The following is a 21,699-nucleotide window of genomic DNA, read 5'->3' as shown; positions in this document are numbered from 1 at the left end:
TCTCGAGATAACGATATAATTAATTCGAGATCTAGAGAAAACAAAACGATAGTGTAGTATATTAAATCATTGCAGGAAACATCATTCAGTGTAGCAATGTCAGAGGAGCAGGAGCATATCGTACGGTAGCCCTAAAGGGCCATGCATTCATACATTTTATTTCCTCCGTTTTCCCGTGATAACGAGTTAATTTCATTTGTTTTCTCGAGATCTCAAGTTATTATCTCGAAATAACAATTGCCGTTTCCCAAGATAACGAGATAATTTTCTCGAGATCTCGAGATAACGAAACTTTGTTTTCTCGAGATAACGAGATAATTTTCTCGAGATCTCGAGATAACGAAACTTTGTTTTCCCGAGATAACGAGATAATTTTCTCGAGATCTCGAGATAACGAAACTTTGTTTTCTCGAGATAACGATATAATTAATTCGAGATCTAGAGAAAACAAAACGATAGTGTAGTATATTAAATCATTGCAGGAAACATCATTCAGTGTAGCAATGTCAGAGGAGCAGGAGCATATCGTACGGTAGCCCTAAAGGGCCATGCATTCATACATTTTATTTCCTCCGTTTTCCCGTGATAACGAGTTAATTTCATTTGTTTTCTCGAGATCTCAAGTTATTATCTCGAAATAACAATTGCCGTTTCCCAAGATAACGGGATAATTTTCTCGAGATCTCGACATAACGAAACTTTGTTTTCCCGAGATAACGATATAATTAATTTGAGATCTCGAGATAATGGCTGTGATATGATAGATTATGGAGACGCCCGGGACCTCGTAGCTGGTCAGCTATGTAGTTAACGACGACATCAGGCTCACTTAGATTGCGCTGCCGATATACCTGAAGCCTTGCTAACCGTCTTTTTAGATTACGCACACTAATGTGTATATTATCTGTAATAGCAAGGCATAATGCTATTTCAGCCTGTGTCAGGCCTTGATTGAAAAGATATGTGACGCGGTGATCGATATGCTCTTGCTCCTCTGACATTGCTACACTGAATGATGTTTCCTGCAGTGATACACTATCGTTTTGTTTTCTCAAGATCTCGAATTAATTATATCGTTATCTCGGGAAAACAAAGTTTCGTTATCTCGAGATCTCGAGAAAATTATCCCGTTATCTCGGGAAAACAGCAGTTGTTATTTCGAGATAATAAACAAAAACAAACAAAAAAGTCATGGTAGGAAAAAGTACAGGTGCTACCAATAACTTTAATGATGTCTGTTGTATTCAAGTGTCTCAGTTAGCCATGACAGTGAGCCAGCATGCACAATGCCACGGCCATGAAACTAAAGCAGGAAAATGTAATTCAGCCATTATTCGTTTAATTATATACACCTGTGCTTTTTTACCATGACAAATGAAATAGCCTCCACTGAAAAATGCCTACTAGTATTGCGACTAACTTGTTTGCACGGGTAAAGAGGAAAAACTTTGCTTGACAGCTTCTTCTGAGAAGGTAGGGACGATAAATGCTGTGGACTTTGAAGGTAGGACAGGTCTTTGTTGTTTGTATTTACATGTCCTTTTGTCTGTACGGTTTGTTAGCTAGTTAGCCTAGCTATGTATTGGTAGTGATTTAGCAATTATTCAGGCTAGCCACACTGTCTTGGTACATAGCTTGCTAACTTCCAAGATTATGCTGATTAGGGTTGCAGCATAACTGTTTAAATAAAGTATTTAGCTAAACTTTTTACCTTCCAAGATTAATGTGATTTCTCAGCATTTTTTCAGAGTTTAGCTTCAATTACATTTTATGAATATTCCTGTTACTAATGTGGATGTAATGATAAAGAGTAGATTTCTAATTGAAAAATAATATTAGTGTTGACTCCAGGGGTCTTCATGTTTTTTTAGCTGACACCACCTACATGACAGGCAGACAGACTTTAACCCCTGTTGGCCTGCTGTTGAGCTGCAGGAGGCCCTGGCTTAGACACCGCGGAACCAAAGGTCACCGGCCGATCTGACCCCTCATTTCACTACATGACCCGAGCTGATGGTCTGAGGTAGTGTGATATGCTCGACACAGATCAGTATTGTCTTTGGACTTTTCAACTTTCTGTAATTTAACCTGATTTGCTGTAAAATTCTATGTATAACAGAAAAGTTTAGAAGTGGTAATCTTTAAGATTCAGTATGTTGTTTCTACTATTCTCTAGTTGTACACAGTCTTGGTGTTTTTACACATTACTTACCAGAGATCACTTGCCATTCTCACAACATGGGCGACATACGTCATGAAATGCATTGAGTTAATAATTGAGATTTGTAGTGTGATGCTCTAGTCTTTGCCAGTTCAGTCATGGTGTCTGTGGCTGCTCGTTCTTACTGAGGTTCTTTGTTCTTTTCTGATGATGCAATTTTTTAATAAAATAAAAAAGTGTCCTGAATGTCACAGGATATTTCTGGGGAAAGACTAAACCAATACTAGGGATTTCATAACTGCTATTTTAAATAATTTGATAAACTGAGAGTATATTGATTTGTTAAATATTTCTAATTGTATTTATTCCTCTTGCAGATTAATATTCAAAAAATTTGCTCTTAAAGATTTAAATGTCTCTTGATTTCTCTGTCTGCTAATAATGCTCGTATGGTAATCAGTTAGAAGATTTGTCATAATTGAGAGGCGATTTCACTATTTTCTGAGTGTGTTTCCTCTTTTATCATAGTATAGTTTGTAGTTTCTTCTATCCTAGTATTTTACTCAATAACTGTGAGAGGTGAACTTACAGAGGAGCCTATACTAATGCTCTTATAGTTCAGTCAGGAGAATATTCCATTTAAATGTGCTGTTAACGTCTTTCTGTGACAAGTAATTGAAAGCACAGAGCTATTTCTCAACATAATAGCTTTTTCAAAACAAGTTCTTAAAAAAAAAAAAATAAATCTGCTTGAGTAATATTTAAGTCTAGTAATAGTACTTTTATTTCAGAATAATGTTTTGAAACTCTTTTCATCCCTGACAGGAACCTTGACTGAAAAAGCTCCTGGCTCGCTTTTGCCCATCAAAGGATTTTGACGGCAATTTTCTAAGGTATGTGTGAAGTTGTAAATTCACAGTTTGATGTATATTACCCAGTAGGAGTTGGACTTCCAATTTAAGTACAAGTATCTACATAACCTTCTTTACAAGACTTGACACTTAGTTGTTTGCTAGTTAGTGTAGGGCCTGTTCAAGTCTATAAAATGTGAACGTGTTAACAAACTCCCTTCAATCTGAGCTGTTTAAAGCTTCTCAGGTTTGGGACTAAACCCATTTACACAGGATCTGATGTAGGTTCCACAGCTGCTGTTAGTGTCGTTCAGGTCCATAAAACTTTAACTGTTTATACACCATGTTTTAAACAAGCTTTTTTTTCTTTTTGTCCTCTATAAAGCCAGTAACATGATTGGGAAATGGTGATTCTATATGCAGTAGCACGGCTGCGTCACTGTGTAATTTTAGTTCAACAATAAAAAAATGCAACTGCTGTCATGAACAATGGAATTTACAAGCTGTTGTTGTCAGTGATTGCCGGTGCCTCATTCCTTTTTTAAGCTCGTTTTATGAGGTCATATGTTCTCTAGATCCTTGGCCAAATGCTGATAGCTGGTCATAACTTCTTCTGAAGTCTGGGTTAGCCACAAGGCCACCGGTGTCTATCCTGCAAATGACAAGTGTTTTTGTGTTGTGATTGAGATTAAAATTTGAATGTAGGTTTGTGTCTCTGTCTCTGTGGCTGTGGTTGGACAGTTCTGTAAGTCGATTAAATGGCCCACGTATGATATCAGAGAAGTGAAGCTATGTTTTAAGTCAAGCAGCTTCAGGACTTGCAGTGAAGTATGCATGCCTTTACTTTAACAAGATAGCAAGAATCCAAAGAATTTTCTTGGCATGGGCACTGATGGCAAGTTTTAGTTTATGTGCGTGTGTAAATTCTCTGTCATAGACTGTCCCATCCTGCAAAGTATACACTTCTGTAAGAATAAAGGACAATGTTTTCTTATTGGCATAAGAATGATTCATTTGAAAAGATATAATTAATTAATAGCTTCAACCCAAAACCAGATACACACTATTGTATATTGTGTATGTCAGTAGTGCTCTCTGGTGTGCCTATTCATGTGTGCACACAATAAAAGGGGCCTACTGAAATGGATACCTTCTTCTCATGCAATAGCCATAACCACATTTGACCTTCAGTGTGTATGTGTGTATGTATGTCACATGTGTTCATGAATGAATTTGTGAGTCTCGGCTTGTCACATACTGTAGCCTGCTCAGTTCTGAACATAGAGGTCTCACTCTAATGAGGCTAAAGGTAGAATATTAGAATGGCTTTAATTAACAAACTAAGCCTGCTTAATGGCTTCACACATGTCAGCTTAAATCCTCTGCAAAATAAACATTCCCGGTCTTCATGGGAATGCTCAGCTCCAAAGTGGCATTCTCAGCTGCACTGGGAGCAATTCTGGAAAACTGATCGCATGGAAAGGGAGTCGCCTCTTACTTAGCACAGTCTTACTTTGGCATTTGGCAAATGGTGTGGATTGTTATGGTTGTCGTTGTTTCACTGAATTATTGTGTCACAGAATATAATGGTGATACTGATACAGAGAAATTGTGGTGCCATTACATTTTTCACCCAACAAGATTAGTGCGAGGAACAAACCATCTCGCTGTTCCCTTTAGAGGCACTCTAAATATTTTCTTATGTATTTTCTATCACACATAACTTTACAGTATATTAGAAGGTTAAAGTTGATCATATTTTTCAGACGACAGAGCCAACCATCATATAAAACCTGCAGGCTAGCTGCCCAGGCTGTACATTCCTGTTTTTAGTGTGTATCAGCATAGCAGCATATACAGCAGAGAAGCATCATATACACATACTCTGTAGCACTGACATAAAGTCTTTCAAAAATAATAATTCTTCAAAATTTTAACTTCCATCGCATATAGAGTTCATAATTTCAACTGTAAAAAGCACAATGCAACACAAGACTAGACCATTGTCTCAATGTACACACGTAATTGATTCCTTTAGTGATGAATAAAGAACAACCACTTGTTTGATTCAGGTAAATCCTGTTGGCACTGAGAGCTGTATCTGTAAGACCTGACATTCTCTGAGTGCTGAGAAGTTGTGTAGTTGTTCTTTGCCAGGTTTCTTGCTGCCACTCTCAATCATCAAAAAGGACTTTTTCTCACTCGGCTTTTCGACCACAGCTGGCTACACTGACTGTGACGGATCACTTCTCAGCATGCACTCAGTTCACGTGACTGTGCTAATGTTAGCTGGTGAGGCTGTATTGGTGAATTAAGGGAAATGAGGTTTGATGGCACAGTTTCAGAGTAGTGAGAGGGCTTTACAAATATTCGGATAGACTACAAATACCATGATAATTAGAACTAGACAGCAGTTTTACATAGACTGCACACAGATGGACACACACACATACACAGATTCATTCAGATGCAGGGCTGTGAAGTTCTTTCATGCGGGTGTCACTGTGGTAATTTTAAGATTGGAGTAGCAGCAATGATGTCTGATGTGTGGTTGTGTGCTGATGTAGGTTTAGTTTTCAAAAACTTATTTTCTATTCCCTAAAAAGCTGCAGCTGTAGCGTAGTGGCTCATACTTCTTACATTTCAAAGAAGATGGTGTACAATATATGACAACATACTGTATGACTGTATGACTGAATGAAGTCCCTTCCATTGTTTAGTCTTGCCCCAACATCCTATTTAAAGTGGATATATATCAGACTAAAACAGGAAATTACAACCTGCCTTTACCGTTTCTTGTCCGTCTCCTGATTGTTGCAGTGTTCTCTGGTGAGGCCCTCTTGTAAAGCCTTTTCTGAATCTAAGGCTAATTAAAGAGAAGGGAACTGTCATACTGTATGTAAAAGAAACATCTGTGGAGGCAACTGTAGTATTGTGAATGTGGAGTTTGATGGTTTTGGACGATTGCAGAAGATCCTCTGCACAAACAGTTTAATTGTAATACACCTCTGTTACTGCCAAGCTCAACACTGAGTCATTCAGGCATGCACCATTATAGAAGCCACTTCATGCTACAGTGGTATCTGCTTTCTCACAGGGCCAAAAATAAGTGCAGGGATTGTTATGTAGAGTGGTCACATGAATATATGCTCGTGCTTGCACACACACAACGCATAGCAAGAGTTTGCTGGTGGTTGTCAACAAGGAATCTTTGAATTTTGCCATTCATAATCGAAGCAGAAAACGTGACGATGGAGAGAATGCCTCCTCTCCTGGCTGATGGTTTACCATGATTTATAATTCACATCCTTGTAAACTGATGGAAAGGGGGTAGTACGCTTTTGCCTACATCAGCTGAGTTTTCGGTTGATCAACATCGTCCCTCTAAAGGAGACAGTAACTCTGAAATACACAACACACAAAGACCATAAACCTGTGTTCAGACAGAATATAGAGCAATTTTTTTGCCTTGCCTTATTTGCTTGAATTTGACTGTTTTTTGCAGTCTGTGTTTCTTTTTTTTGGCCTCAGATGGCTAATGTATCAGCAACTGTTGTAAGCTGTAAGCTGGTTTGCAATGTATACGCACCAACCGAGAGTGGACTGTGTGTGTTTGTGTGACAGCGCAGACTGACTGAACTCAAATTCTTTGGATTTTCCTCAAGTCTGTCGCCTTTTCCCTCTCGTCTCTCTACATTTCTGAAGTAAATTTATTAAGCCCCAAGATAAGTCCAGATGTCTGGTTACACCTTAATAATGCTTGAGATATGTGACCCAAGGCCAGCTGTTGCATTGTTTTGTTCACAATTGAACATTTTATTTATTTGGCATTAGCCAAATGTCTTTTAATCTTTTGCAAATCTTAAATTGAACAATCCTTTTTAAGCAAATATTTAGTTTCAAATTATTATGTTTTTACATGGAGACAGTCTAAGTTTAAGTTTAAGGAAATTTGAACAATATTGATTCCCCTGCCGAATGACAATTACCCAACCAAAACAAATAAATGAATTAATATATAATTTAATACCCAGCCAGGCAACGCTTGAAGCCAGACCCTGTTTCTTATTTTTGAGATGTGATGTTGTTTTCAGTGATTGCTGATGTGCTCTCACTCAGTACTATTCTTCCCCTAATCATGATTTATTACCAAACACGCCCTACCTTTTGGCTCACAGATGCGAAACTTCAGACTGCCAGGCCATTACAAAATGTGAATAATCTGACACCGTGTTCCAGGGTTGGAGACTGGATCCCTCCAATGATTCAGCAGCTAAATTGATCCCGACACCTACTGACTGACTGATGGCATTCCCAGAACCCCAGTGCATCCCTTCATTGGCCAGACTATGTGAGGGTGTGTGTGTCTGTGGGAGTGTGTTTGTGTGGGACTGCAGAGGTGATAATCAGCAGTGGCAGGAGGGACTTTCTTGTCCCTGTTGTTGTGCCGCGTGGAGCTGTCCCGGTCAGGGACTCCCAGTTGGTCCCTTCAACTCACCCCCCTTCTGCTATCCCCTGAGCCCACCTCATCTGTTATTCCCTCTTAAACTTCACTCAGTCAACCTCCTGTTTCTCTTTGAAGAGGCTCTGCTCTGCTTTTCCCATCTTTTGACACTGGCGAGAAGAGGGGAATTGAAGGAAAGTCTTGCAAGGGCATAGAGCGTAGTTTATAGGGAAAAAGACTTAGAGAAAAGGCTAAAGGGAGCTTTGTTGCCTATGCTGCTGTCGATCAGGAGTAGCTGAGTTGAAGAGCCCCTGTTGAAGTGCTTATTTGCTGGTCTTTTCCCGCCCAACTGTCCATGCAGTTAGGGGAGAGAAGAACAGAGCAGGCTAAAGAAAGTTGACTCATCACGATTCGCTGTCTTTGGAGTGTGGCAGTTATTTTTGAGGAGGGTGGTTAGGGGTGTTAAGGCTGCAGGTGGTGCTAGGGAGTTTGTTTTGCCATGCATCAAGCTTGGGATCGGACAAGTAGCACTGAGAGTGTCAAGAAAGGCAACACAAAAATGCTTGGAAAAGGACAAAGTGGTGGATATCCTCCTGAGACAACGAGTGAACTCTTGCAGAGGTAAGAGGAAATTATGCCCACCACAAAATCAGAAGGTATATAAAGTACAGACACATGTGTGCTCACGTGGCTGTATGAAAAATTTGTACCACGGGGATTTGAGTGATGACATACATGAATACACTGTAATTTCCAAAAGAAGCTCTGTTGGTCAGAAGTATTTCTGGAAGATTCATTATATCTGTGAATGTCCACCTGAGTGAAATCTCCCGCAGTGTGTCTGGTAAAAATTGTTGTTAATATAACTAGTATCTGCAGTCTGTCTCAAAACTAAGTATTTCATATTTCTTATGAAGTATATGTTGTATGTACACTAGACTACATTCTTAAAACGAAACTGTAAATATAAAGAAGAGTATGAACAAGCTGTATTAAACTTAAATAATAAGATAATATTAATAAATTCTCCCTATTAACCTGCCCATTCTGTGACCTAATATTTAGTGGTTTGTCTTATTGAAGGAGCCTAATATTTATTTTTTTAAAAAGAGACACAATCACATAAATGTCAAATTATACATAACAAACAGATGTGTGTCTAAGTAATGACTGACCTGAGTACATCTGTATAAAGGCGAGAGTAGACAGAGATCATTTGATTTGAATTTTTTACAATTAATTATTGAATTTGTTCCTTGTTCCCTAAAAATTGTGACGAGGTTGTAAATAAAGAAAATGTTAACTGGCTGTAAACTATCATTTAAAACACCTTATGTAGGGTAAAGGTTTGTAGTTGTTTTTACAAGACAAGAATTTGGGAAAGGTTGAATCTTATCTTACATTTTTACAACTATTACTTACATGCATTGTTCACATCAAGGAGAATACAGTTAAATTACTATAACTACTTTGCAAAAGCTATATTAATACAAAAACATCAATTATATTTAATATATGACCATTACACATCTTTAAACTCTTATATGATAAGAGTTAAAAACGAACTGCACTGCTACTTACTGCTGTGTTGTCTTTATCTTTATTTGCATTTGTACCCACAGTGGAATAATTATTTTCTCAGAGTGCAGTAATGTACATAATTTAATTTACATGGCTTGGTTAAATACAGGCACATTTTTGTGTTTATCAACAACAATCTTTTCCTGGTAGTTAAGTTAAAATGATAATACAAAATAAGATTATTGTCACTCTGTATTGTATACATAGAACTACCAATTTCATGTTGAACATAGCATACCTTGTCTATAAGACTTTAGAAGGCACTTTGAAAAATGTGCTTATTTGGAATTGCGAAATTATGACGTAGTATGATTTAAAACAAAAATGCATCTGGTAAAGGCATCAAGTCAGACCTCTTGCTGTGAAAACACGCCAAGGCCCTATGTTCAGTCCGTCAGCATATATATAGATATATAAATATATATGCTATATAGCTTTCTCAGCACTGAGGGTATAAGAGACTTTACATATCTCACAGCTAAACCAAAGTCCAGTTCTTTGGAGCATTGCATATTAAATGAGTAGTGAATGTTAGTAATTAGTATTTTTCTCCGCATTTGCATACAGTGATGGTGACAAACATGTTGTTTTTATTAAGGATTATATATCAGATTGTTGCCATTTAAGAAAGTGTTGTCCATAGCAGCCTTAGTTCGTGCTGTACTGGATGCTACTGGAAACTGGCTTTAATGGTCAAAGAGTTGTCGTGGACCCAGTAGTGATAATGAAGAGGAGCGTGAAATGAAATTGTGTGTATTTTGTGTAATTGTGTTGGTGGCAACATTTAGTAAGAGTCCAACAGTCCATACATGGATTTTCAGTCTGCTGCTTATTTTAGATCATCAACGAATTAAGGATGTTCTGCCCAACATGATATCCTGCTGGGTTGTCTAAAATTTTGTGGTGGCAAATAAGATTACTTCTGAGAAATATATTTTTATAATGGTCTGTTAATAAACAACTATTTAAAACCATATACACACTAGGTTATATATTTATGCCATTATAATTGCAGATACTGTATGATGCCATTTTACTTGCTGTACTGATACAGTAGTGTATATTGCAATTAATTTATAGTTACACTCAAATTAATTGATTGGCCTACATTGCAAAAACAGCATATGAGGCCTACAATATAGTTAAGTCAAATCAAATACATTTTATTTATATAGCTCAGTATCACAAATCATAAATTTACATGAACCAGGTCCAAGAGGGATAAGATCTGGGATGTGATTGGGTGAAGGAATAAGTGAATGGGGGCAACTTGGAGGGAACAGCTGTCAATATCTTAATCCTTTTTTAACACTCGCACTCTTTTTTTTACAACCTCTTGCAGTTTTCTTTAATGCCCTCTAAATGTCCGCTTTTAAGAAAAATTAAGAACAAACTCATAAAACATATAGTTCATATATTTTGAGTGAATAACATGGACCTTGTTCTGTTCGAGTTCTGATGATAATGCAGTCATAGTTGTCATCTCAACTCTTGTCAGGGTTTCAGTTATACTGTTACAGGATCAAGATTGTGGTTTTAAGTCCCTTAAGGGATACAAATCTATTCTGTGTTGGTCAGGCCACCAAATATTTAATTTAATTTGTTAATTTCTCAAACTGTTAATATACTCCTGACAGGTTAAACTACAAATGTTTCTTAGAGAAGGTATGATGCTTTTGTCATTGCTTTAGCAAGTCCGTGAGTACGGCTGAAGGACCCAGGTGGCCAGAATTATGGTTGAGGATAAGCTCACTTTTCTTTTGGTTGATGATGAGTACTCTGTGATGGATTGTGCCTCAAGAGAATTGTTGTCAGAGACAGAGATTAGTTAAGCGTGGTTAACATGTTTTGACTCATCATTTTCACATTACCATTTGTCCTTTCCCTGTTTTTACAATTTCACTTTCCTCACCGCTCTTTCCCACCTGCTGGCTCTATATCACTCTGACAGCACGTCACAGACGGGAAAGTGGTCTAAGCAATTTTTACCTTGTACCACTGTCCCTGTTGCTCTTCATCAGTACACCGACGTGTGAAAATGCTGCGGGAAAGGTAAATCTCACTGAGTTGTGTTTTTCTGTCATTCATTCTGCTGTATTGGGTGTCATGGTTTATGCGTTTATCAGTTTGATTTTTTTTCTTGAACTGTGGTGCCAGCAAAGTGCATTTCACGGCATAACCTGCCGGCACCAGATGGTTTTTATATTGCTTTCCCGACACTCAGCGGTGTAAAGGGTGCCTTTTGCTGTGAAGCAGTATAGAATAAATCCTTCAGATGTCATGTTGCCTTTTCTCTTTGTAGTTAGTTGTAAAACCTGCTAGTTAGTTCACATCGCTCCTGTGTCTGTAATTTCAACAACGTTAGAACAGATAAGTAATGATGGAGTAATGGACATATATACAAAAAGATTGCAAGGAAATTTATTTTCAAATTCTTCAGCCCCTCGTATTCATTTATTTATTTATTTAACCTATTTTTATATATTTAACTATGGCTTAAAACTGGTGGCATTGTCACTGATTTAATGGAAAACATGCATTTGATTTTTCTGCAATCATTATATTCTACATGGTTAAGCCATTAATGTTTGTTAGTTGAATCCTGCACTTTGCTATGTTGTAATGAAAGATGATTTTTCTGTCTAGAACAGGAGGTGTGATTTTACGTTGTTTTTACTAGTTCCATAACTGATCTATAATAAGCCCATCTATCTCTGTCTGACTGGATATGTGGTTAAATCTTTAAAATATTGCAACAGTTGCAAGTAACCTGACTGGTGAAGTGAGAGTTTCAGTCCTGTCCCACATGATTAACAAGAGCTAATCTTTCCTTCACCTCATGTAACTTGTCCCAACGCTTGTCTGGACTTAGATGTGACGATTGATTAGGGAGCTGGCTTTACTGCTCTGTGACATTGGGGAAATCTGCGGCATTTGTTTGAACAAGACTGAGCAAAATCAATGCTGTGTGTATTTTATTTTGATGGACACAAATGTTTTTTCTTCAAATCCTGCGACTCAAATGTGGTTCAGAGTTCACCCATACAGGCTAGGTGGTGATAGGAAAAGGAAAGGAAGTGTTTAAACAATGGCCAGTGTGTGTGTTGCCTCCGACAAAATGTGTTTAGGGTTATACTATTTAAGGTTGTTTATAATATTAACATAAAAGCCTCACTGGCCCAGGGTTCCATGTTATCTCTTCTTCAGCAACAGTTCCTATCAATAGGCTACATCTTATACGGATTTAGTAGATGTTTCTCTCCCTTTGCTTACAGGAATTATATATTTATTGCTCCACCTTCTGTAGTCTTGCTACCATCTCCCTTCCCACCACCACCTTAAGCATGTGTTCATTGCTGTGTTGACACGTGGCAACAACTGTGGCTAATCTTGATGTTAAATGGCTGACAGTTGCATGGCACCAGGCAGGGACCTCTGAAGCCTCATAGTTACTATTGCCATATTGCCGTTCGTTATTGGGTTGACATAAGTCAAGTCTAGGTGCATCCTATAATTATATAATTAAAACAGCATAAAAACAACACCCAAGATATCAGCCTAAATCACAAAGAAGTATGCCCCATGCCCCTGTGGATAATTAAAAGTCACAAAGCAACATAATCTTGCCACACAGCTCTCGAAAAAATGCTTTTAACTTTTTACTTGGGATGGTTTGCAGTCTGTAAAATATGTTCATGGCAAAATACATTTATAGAAATTATACCCAGTACTTGTGGAGACGGAGCTTAAATGGAAAATACAAGAGTGTGTTCATTTTTAAATACTAATTTTGGCTACTGCAGCTTTAAAGGTTCTGTAACTCTTCTGCTTAGATTGTTTTATTGGTTTCAGTTGGTTTGCGGTATTATTGCACACAATAAAATTGCGCACAATGCAAAAACTGTTTGAAGTCAACTTTGTATTTGTCATTTGGCTTTCGTTTTACTGTTATACCAGAGTTCGTGCAACCTGCTGATGTCTGATTTCATCAGTAAACTTGTCCCCAAATATCCACCAGTACTGTAGATTTGATATAGTTTGTGGTTCTCATCCTGAAGCCTACAGTATTATGCCTTAGTGGGGAAGGGTTTACAGGCGTTGAGTTGGTAGACTTAGCAGGGCTAACTATCTGGAACAAAGGGAGTGGGCAGAGTTAAAGAGGCTTAAATGTCTTTATACACTGTACCAACATTAAAAGATAGCAATGAGAAAAGAGTGTTGTCAAATATTTCCATCTGTATATATTTACCAATGAGATTTGCACATAACTTGGACAGGCTTGAGTGGGATACACCAGTTAATCCTGAAATCATCACAGTTTCAGAGTTTTGGTCTGGTGCTGCTATAAATGTATCTGTAATGTGACCAGTGGTCTCAAGTGATCGTCCTTTTACGTGATACAGAAAAATGTCAATCAGTTAATGAAATGAGAAGCTGTGATATAATTTCTGGTTTCATGGCTTGATTAAATTCATCTGGAATCATCAGTAGCAGCGGCAAACTGACATACAATAAACCATAAGACTGGTCAGATACTATAATGGTTACTTATAATACTTTTGCTCCTGAAACTGTATTGATTGTAATATAGTGCTATTGTGTGACTGGCTATCACAGAGCCAACCAGAATGTTACAGTATTGTCAGTACAGGGTTCCAAGTAGTCGATAGCTTATAATAATATCTTAATATAATAATAGTGAATTACATTTCATTGCACTGAATTCATTTGTCAATACAGATATGACATTTGAATAAAACGAATGACTGTAATAGTTTGTATCTACTTTCAGACCAAAAAGTTACAGTCTTGCGGACAAAGACTTAACTTTGGTAGACTTTGACTCCCTGGATTATTAAGCAGGAGTTGACCTTAGCTCTAAGTATAATGAATCAATCAGACCTTTGGGATTAACTCTTCATCACTACTCTCCCAGTCTCTAATGCTTAAATATATGACCTGGCAGAGTTTAAAGGTCTTAGTGTGAACACAGTCTAAATTTAAAAGGTTGTTCATATGAAACTAATGAAGTGCGCAGCCCCTTAGGAAATATAAGGTGCAGGCCGCAAGCATCATATTAACATGAGACAAATATGAGACAAGTGTTAATTTTGAGATTTGATTGAAGATCTGAAACTTGTGTATCTGTCTTTATGTGTGTGTATAGGGACTGTGTGTGTTTTTTTTGTGTTGTGTCTGGGTTTTTATATGTGCTTAAATGAACATTCTATACATTTTACACTTGAATTTTATTCAATCCACATTTTCACAACAGCACTAATCACTAGTGATTTTCTTACCAATTATAAGATATAATGTTTTTGAGGAACTTACTGTACAGTTAACCTTCTCTATGTCTAGAAATAATATGAGATTCTAACTCACTTTTTTTTGCTTTCATATTGCAAGGCCATACCCTCAGATGCTTAACAGTATTAAGGTCAGAAGCATAAGAAAGAAAATCCAGGAAATGGCAGACAGAAATGACAACAATTTTGTGCACATCCAAACCATATGGCTTAGGCATTCCTCATGCCGCATGCACATTTGAATGGATCATTGTATTAACATTAACCAGACGTCAGTCATTCCACTAAAAGATGACTGATGGATCATAAAGGACAAGTGCCCCCTTGTGACAATCAAATCTTGAATATATTTAAATATCATGTAAATTCTGCGTTGAAACTCAACCATCAGTGCAAATACAGGAAGTGCTCTGCTGTGCTGCTGTGAAGATCGACAAAATAGCCAAAATAGCAGTTGTAAAATGTTTTTTATCACATTGTTGGAATGTATCACTGTATATTAATGACAATGTACAATTTGCCTGAGATCAAAATCTAAGTTAAATGTTTGTACGTGAAGTTTTTCTGTTCTTTGAACAGTTATCCCATTCTTCTGCACCAACTCCTTTTCTTGCTTCTTGTATTTATTCATTTGTATAAATCCTGCAAATCTTTTAGTGAGGCTTAAAAAAAATGTATGTCCACAAATTTAAGTAGTAAAGTAAATGGCTCTTTGGCAATGAAGTGTAGGGAGGATTCACCAAGACAAGACAATTTGGGAAAGACTATAATATAATTAATAATTGATCACTATTTAGTGTGTTATTGCTCGTGTCTTCCAGTTTTTCTTATTATTTTAAATAAATCACCCTGCAATACGGCAACCATTAGCCAAGGTCACACATCATACACAGAGTTCACTGAACCGCCTCTGCTGCAAATTTTGAGAATGTACTGAAAGCATGTTGCCCTCCAGTTTTACCAGGAGAGTGGGGGTGTCTAAGTGACACATACACCCACCTCCTGTTTTAAGTCCCACGCAGCCGCTCTGCTCTGCTCTGCTCTGTTAGGCCGGCACCAACAGCTGAGACCAGGGGAGATTGTAGCACGTGCTCTCACCCCAAAGGCATTTTGCTTTCGTCCACATGATGTGAGGGCCAGAGAACAGGAAATCAAATTTACTGTACCTCCGCCACACACAGGTGCAACACACACACACACACACACACACACACACACACACACACACACACACACACACACACACAGAGTTAGTTAGTTGATTAACTTCTATCAGTGATTCAAAGGGACTGTATTATATTGAAAGACTATATCACGCATAGTCATTCCAGACCTTGTGTGATCTTGCAGTTTAATAATTTTACATCTCTATTTTGTATTTAAGCATTTAAGCATTACTATACTGACTTGTTTGTTGTTTGGGTAGTAAAGAAACGTGTAGGTTTTAAAACAAGCATCTTACAGATCCAGATTTATGAGTCTGGAGTCAGCAGTGTCCAACAAGGTCATAGATGTTATTTTATATCAAAGGAAGATTATTACCATCAGTAGTCTTATCAATCAAATTAACTGTTTATTTGTTGTCACCAAATTATTACACTCTATGTATGAGACTCCAATGAACAAGTCAGAGAGGCGACATAAGCACTGTTCACACTTCTATATGCTTTGAATCTTATGTGGCAATGAGTGGCAGCTTGAGGGGGCTTGGTGATTTGTGGTTGTATTAGGATACAGTCGGTCATGTAATAGGGTTGGCTCATGTTGCTTTTTGACCCATTCCTATTTGTTTTCTCTCGTCTGAGGCATGAGGAAAAGCTGAGGCAGTGGATGATAGCGGCTGTTCTCAGTCTGGCACATTCAGAACATATGCTATCAGGTGGGCAGTGTATAAATTATCTATCCAACCCACCCTCCAGCCCTCCCCATCTGCTTTTACCAGCAGGTGTCTTTGGAATATTGGGTATTCAGACTTGTATTCAGAGATAGAGGTTAATATATAACTGTACAACTCAACAATTGTAATTTGCAGATAGGATCTATAGCATTGCTAATAGATGGAAATGTCTGTAATTCACTGTGGAGTATTGGGAGTTGATTGTGATACCAGCCTCTGCCAACTGAGGAAGCAGGTGAACAGGACCGCTGACATTACGTTGAGTTGTTGACAGTTGAGAACGCCTTGTTCCCTTGTGGCTGATGTCAAAATAAATGAAGGCTGTTGATACTGTGCCATGGTAGATAAATAAAAAATGTCAGAATATGTTTTTTATTCTTGTAACATAGTACAATCAGTTTTGTTTTTATGAACTAGTCCAGCATATAGCATTTGGATTGAAATGATGATGTTTGATATGAGCTTTAAGGATGTTTGTAGGTGTTCACATAGTGTACATACTATTTCAGTGGTGCAGGACTTCTAGCCCTATTTTAGCCCCTGATTTTAGGACAATCCAGCAAATCAATCACCAGAAACACACAAATACAGTAAGGCAACTGTGGAGTAATTTGGGACAAAAAGCCCATAGAAACCAGCAAGAGTGAGAATGTTTGCAGTTATTGACTACAAGGGATCTGTGACCACATATTAAAAGAAGACTTTATTTAAGTAACGCTAACTGATGAAATTACTGTCTCTTCCCTTAAAATTGGTGGACTACATATGAAAAGGACAAGGGTCCTTGTATGTTTTATCTAATCTTAACACGTTGCAATTAAAGCTAAGCACTAGCCCTTTAACCTTATAGTAACTGACAATGACTCCATTGTGCCGGAGTACAAAGTCAACACAGCATCAAATGTGTCAATGCTCTCCTATTTTCCAACTCTACTGTCTGCCTCATATGGAGTCATAAGCAAATCCATCTCATTCATCTTGTATTACTTCCACTTAAAATGAACTCCATTTTGTCTTTGCTTAGATGGATTTAAATGTGGACAGTGTTTTTTACATGAATGGTCAACTGTTCATTTGTGACCTTTGAGACCTTTGCTGACTAAGATGATCAAAAGACTTACTTTATTTAATTGCTTGTTATATCTGTCCGATGTTACAAAAGCCCTACCAATGATTTATTTTAGGTTTATGTATCCATCCTTTTGCAATCTAAGTTAAATGAATCAAACCATTACTGTTTGACAATTTTTTTCACCATTATTTTAATATACATTCCCTTGGCATGCTAAAAACTAAAGGTATTAATATACAGCTATTACCCCTTTCACACAAAAAATCCAGTTACACCCGAAACATCTGGCTTTTGTCTTTAATGTGGGTGCAATTTGCATCCACTCCCACGTCAAATGATTCAGCAGTAGTCGCAGGTGATTGTTGGCTCCAGCTCCGAGCGGCTGTCATGGAGACACGACACAGATGTGGATGGCCACCATAATTTTTCCCCATTGTCAGTCGCAATGCTGTGACCTGTATAAAAGTTAAAGACGCTGGCTTGTTAGACCTTTTCCATCCGTCTCTGTTCAAGGCGGGCTCGAACATCGCTCAGTCGGCACCGAGTTTGAAAGAAAGACTAAGATATTTTCATAGTGACAACAGTAACATAGTCAGTGGCTTCTGTGTCACTGTCCGAGCCTTTTCAGCTGTCTGATCAGTAGTCAGATCATCTGCGCATGTGCAACTCTCAACAGAGATGAGAATGAAGCAAGATGGCTCAGTCCTTAGCTACAACCATCATCAATTCCAGAAAAAAACATTTGTCTAATTCAGAATGCTATTGATTTTTTTTTTCCTTTAAGTTTAATGTCTTCTGGATGAAGTCTGACGAGGCATATGATCTGCTGTTTCTACTGTTCTCTTTTCTTTCAGAGCATTTGTGATAATGAACGAAAATGAAAAGAAACAAAAAACAGAAATGCAAACTTCGTCTCCTGGCAATAGAAAAGAAATCAATCGCCTATTTTTAGTATTTTCTCTACTACCGCTCTACGCTCTACCCATGTTTAAAAAAACCTTAAATTTTGGTGTAAAAAGTTGTATATTTGATCTTACCCTTTAAGTTGTGTGACGATAGTGGCTTTTAGTTAGTATACACGAAGTATACATTTGACTTGTGTAGTAGTGTTTCTGTGGAAAAATATTGATAATGCTGTCCACAGTGTCTGTCAGTTGCTGTGGTGAGAGGAGAGTTTTATGTTGCAGTTTGTCTCCTGGGTACTGTAAAGAGTACTATGTTTACAATAAAGGAACTCTGTTTTGCAGAAACACTGTAGCTACAGTTACACATGAACTTAACCACTCTTTCCTATTTCGCACTTTAGCTGCAGATTTTACACCAGTGGGATCCGCAAAACTTTGGAACAGATTTACGTTTAGGGATTAGATTTAAATGGGCTAAGCAGGATGGCAATAGGAAGAGTGACTCTCATGAGACTTCATCGCCACCAGTGAGACCCACTCAATCTGTCATCAAGCCCACTTTGTATTATCTTTCCTGTAATCAAAAACCATGGCACTTTGCCAAACTCTCTGCACTGTAATAGTAAATTAATTTAGGGCAGTCGTTTATGAATATGTTTTCCAAACTCAAAAACTGAGTTAATTTCACAGAGCATCCCTGCAAGGTTGATTAGCATCTATGAATATAAAATGTTTTAACAACTACATGAAAAAACGATTCCAGGTTTTCAGAAGAAATTAGGAAACAGGAAAAGGAAATTAGAGAATGTGGTAATGTGTTGTGCAATAACATGGTGATATCATGCATTTACATGCAGTTGGTCAGTAATCAGAGATGCCCCCTTAACCTACCAGAGTGGCATATTTAAAGTGCATTAAAAGCAATGCTCTATTAATTACCTGTAGTGATATATGACTCTGCAACTTGAAGAGTTTTATTTTTCTCTTTTTGGTCAGAGCAGTTAGACTGACGGCTTAGCTCAGTGAGAGGACTGGCTCTCTAGTGGGAGAGCGCAGAGTATTTTTATACTGTGTTGGGGTTTTACAAATAGCTTACTCGTCTCTCTTGGCTTTTCTCATATAGGGAAATTTACTTAGATTTACTCATGTCCAAGAAATCAGGTTTCTTCCTGCAGAAATCCAGCTGAAATGTTTTAATCCTATCAGTCCTAGCAGAGTGTAGGCATCCTATCCATCATTAAAGTGAGGCTTCCACACAAACTGACTGGTCTATCTCACTGTCAATCAACATATCAGAAGGCCTGGTCCTTATCAGCAAAACAACCAGTTACACTTGGTTTATTTTCAGATTAAGAAGACAATATGGTTCTGCAGAAAGTTATAGTGTGAGTCAGCAGGCCTAAAAGCAGTTTTATCTTCTGGCCACTGACCAGTGCCTCTGGACCTGTTTGTTTAATTAGTAAAGTGTGTTATTTCTTACCTTAATCTAAAACTGCAAAAGTTGACCAAAGTCATGCAGTCAAAACATGGTTTTCACAAAACCAATGGAGCCTCAGCACATAGGTTTATAAGGAGGTGAATGTTGGTTCCAGCAGCATTACCTGGGAGGCTATGTGCCTTTGCATATATGCATGAGCATATATCTACCTTTGTCTACAATCATCCCTCAATTTCAAGAGTCTGATCTGTGATGAAGCTCAACCTCCTCTTAAATTTAAGTGCCATTGAGTGTCATTGTGTGGAGCTGCAAAAGTTCAAAATGTAGTATATTTTGGGTGTAGTGGTGAGTCATGTAAAGGTTTGTGGGTCTGGAGTGAGTCACAGCAAGAACCTTACATAACACTAAAATAGTTACTTTGGAAACTAGGTCAGGTCATGCATCATCATTGTGTTGATGTAACAACAAGTTTGAAGCTCAGAGTGAATTGCTGGGTGTTGGGATTATTGTTAAAAAAAGCTCTGAGCTCTTTAGCTTTAATAACAATGTTATAACTGTTCTTACAGTTCATTAGTCGTGCAGGTTAATGGCAAGTGAGTGAATGAAAGCAAAATAATCCTCTTCATTCTATCATTACACTTGACTCATCACTGTTTTGTAACTCTCTACATTGCTTTTAGTCTTTGACATGTTCTTTTTTTCCACCAATATAATCTTTTTCTCTTAGATTCTCTTCCCACATGGATGCACATTTGTCTACACATGCATACTCATCCACATAAGTTGACCGCATAGAAGTATAGTTGGTTTTAGCTTACTTTTGGTTTGACATTTTGGTTGAGGGCATAGTCCAAACAAATCTGATTCCAGTATATCCAACTTTAGGCAAGTGTGATGGACTTTTCTTACCATCCTTTCTAGTGTTCATACTAGACAAGACAGTCATGTGATTACCTGGTGATGTGGGAAGAGGTAAAGCTACAGCTCAGGGTTTCAAGGTAAACAAGTACCCTAGTTTTACTTCAAGATGCTCACAAACTATGCTGTTAGAGACATGGTATCTCCATGTCTTTCATACCTTTTTTGTGCATGTTTGTGGCTCAACCTGGAATAAGAGTTTACATTTGCATTCTTAAATTCCCCATTTCCAACATTAGCTCATGTTGCTGGCTCCAAGGTGGAACCAATCTTACGTCAACCTCCACTTTCCTGGCTTTTGTTATTAGTCTCACTGCTGCTGCAATCAGGGTCAGGTATGGATGAAGAGTTGTGTGTGTGTTTGCATGACTAAAGAGAGGAAGAAAATAGGATGTAAGACAGGGTGAAACGGAAAAACTTTAAATAGGTAAGGAGACGCTAAGAGAGCGAGTTGTAGATGCATACACAGAAAGAGAAAATGATAGAGCACTGCTGTAATGCCTGGCAGTGGGGGATAGATTAGAAATCAGGCATGCTAATTGGCCACCTAAAATACCCAGTGTGACGAGGGAGGGCGCCTAGGGGGTCCCTGTTTGTCAGCACAAGGTCAAAAACCATACCAAAGAGCTTCCTGTTGATTAACCTCCCAGGTAATCAATTGCCCCTCAGGGAGGTGGGAGGGCACATGTGGCAGCTTATGAGCTGCCTTTTGAGATTGTTGTTATGAAGTAATTTGCTATAATTGCACTGCTGATATAAATCTGTTCTTCCTTGTTTATCTTACTAACATGAACTATCATAGCTAAAACCTGTACAGTGTGAGTGTGTATAGTGCAAATGAAATAAATAAAATTGCATTCATGTTTGCGTGTGTGGGTCTGGAACAACTCAGATGCAGCTGTCAATGACTCATCAATGTGAAGGTAGCTTAGCAGGAACCTTCCTGCCTCAATGCAGTGTGGATTTTCCAATTACCCCTTGCAGACAGTAAAGTGAGGATAAAACTTCTCCATCTCAGATTGACTGTGTGAAAAGGTATTGTCTTGCACAGGCGTTAATAATACCTCCCCATATAATTCACAAGCACTTTCTGAACAAATAAGTCGATCCTACCATGTCATTT

The 21,699-nt window shown here is 37.9% G+C and overlaps 1 protein-coding gene across 1 annotated transcript in view; it reads left to right on the top strand.

Annotated features, from left to right (window-relative positions):
- Positions 1-7,955: 7,955 nt before the first annotated feature.
- rbm20 (RNA binding motif protein 20) overlaps positions 7,956-21,699 on the top strand; it is a 43,852-nt gene continuing 30,108 nt past the window's right edge. The window contains exon 1 of the mRNA XM_073476877.1: positions 7,956-8,061. Within this exon, the coding sequence (XP_073332978.1) occupies positions 7,956-8,061 (106 nt within the window). The remainder of the gene's footprint in view (positions 8,062-21,699) is intronic.

This window comes from Pagrus major, chromosome 1 (assembly GCF_040436345.1).
Source record: "Pagrus major chromosome 1, Pma_NU_1.0".
In the NCBI taxonomy this organism is placed as follows: domain Eukaryota; kingdom Metazoa; phylum Chordata; class Actinopteri; order Spariformes; family Sparidae; genus Pagrus; species Pagrus major.
The sequence above is the reverse complement of the archived record's forward strand: the minus strand, read 5'-3'. Positions and strand labels throughout refer to the sequence as shown.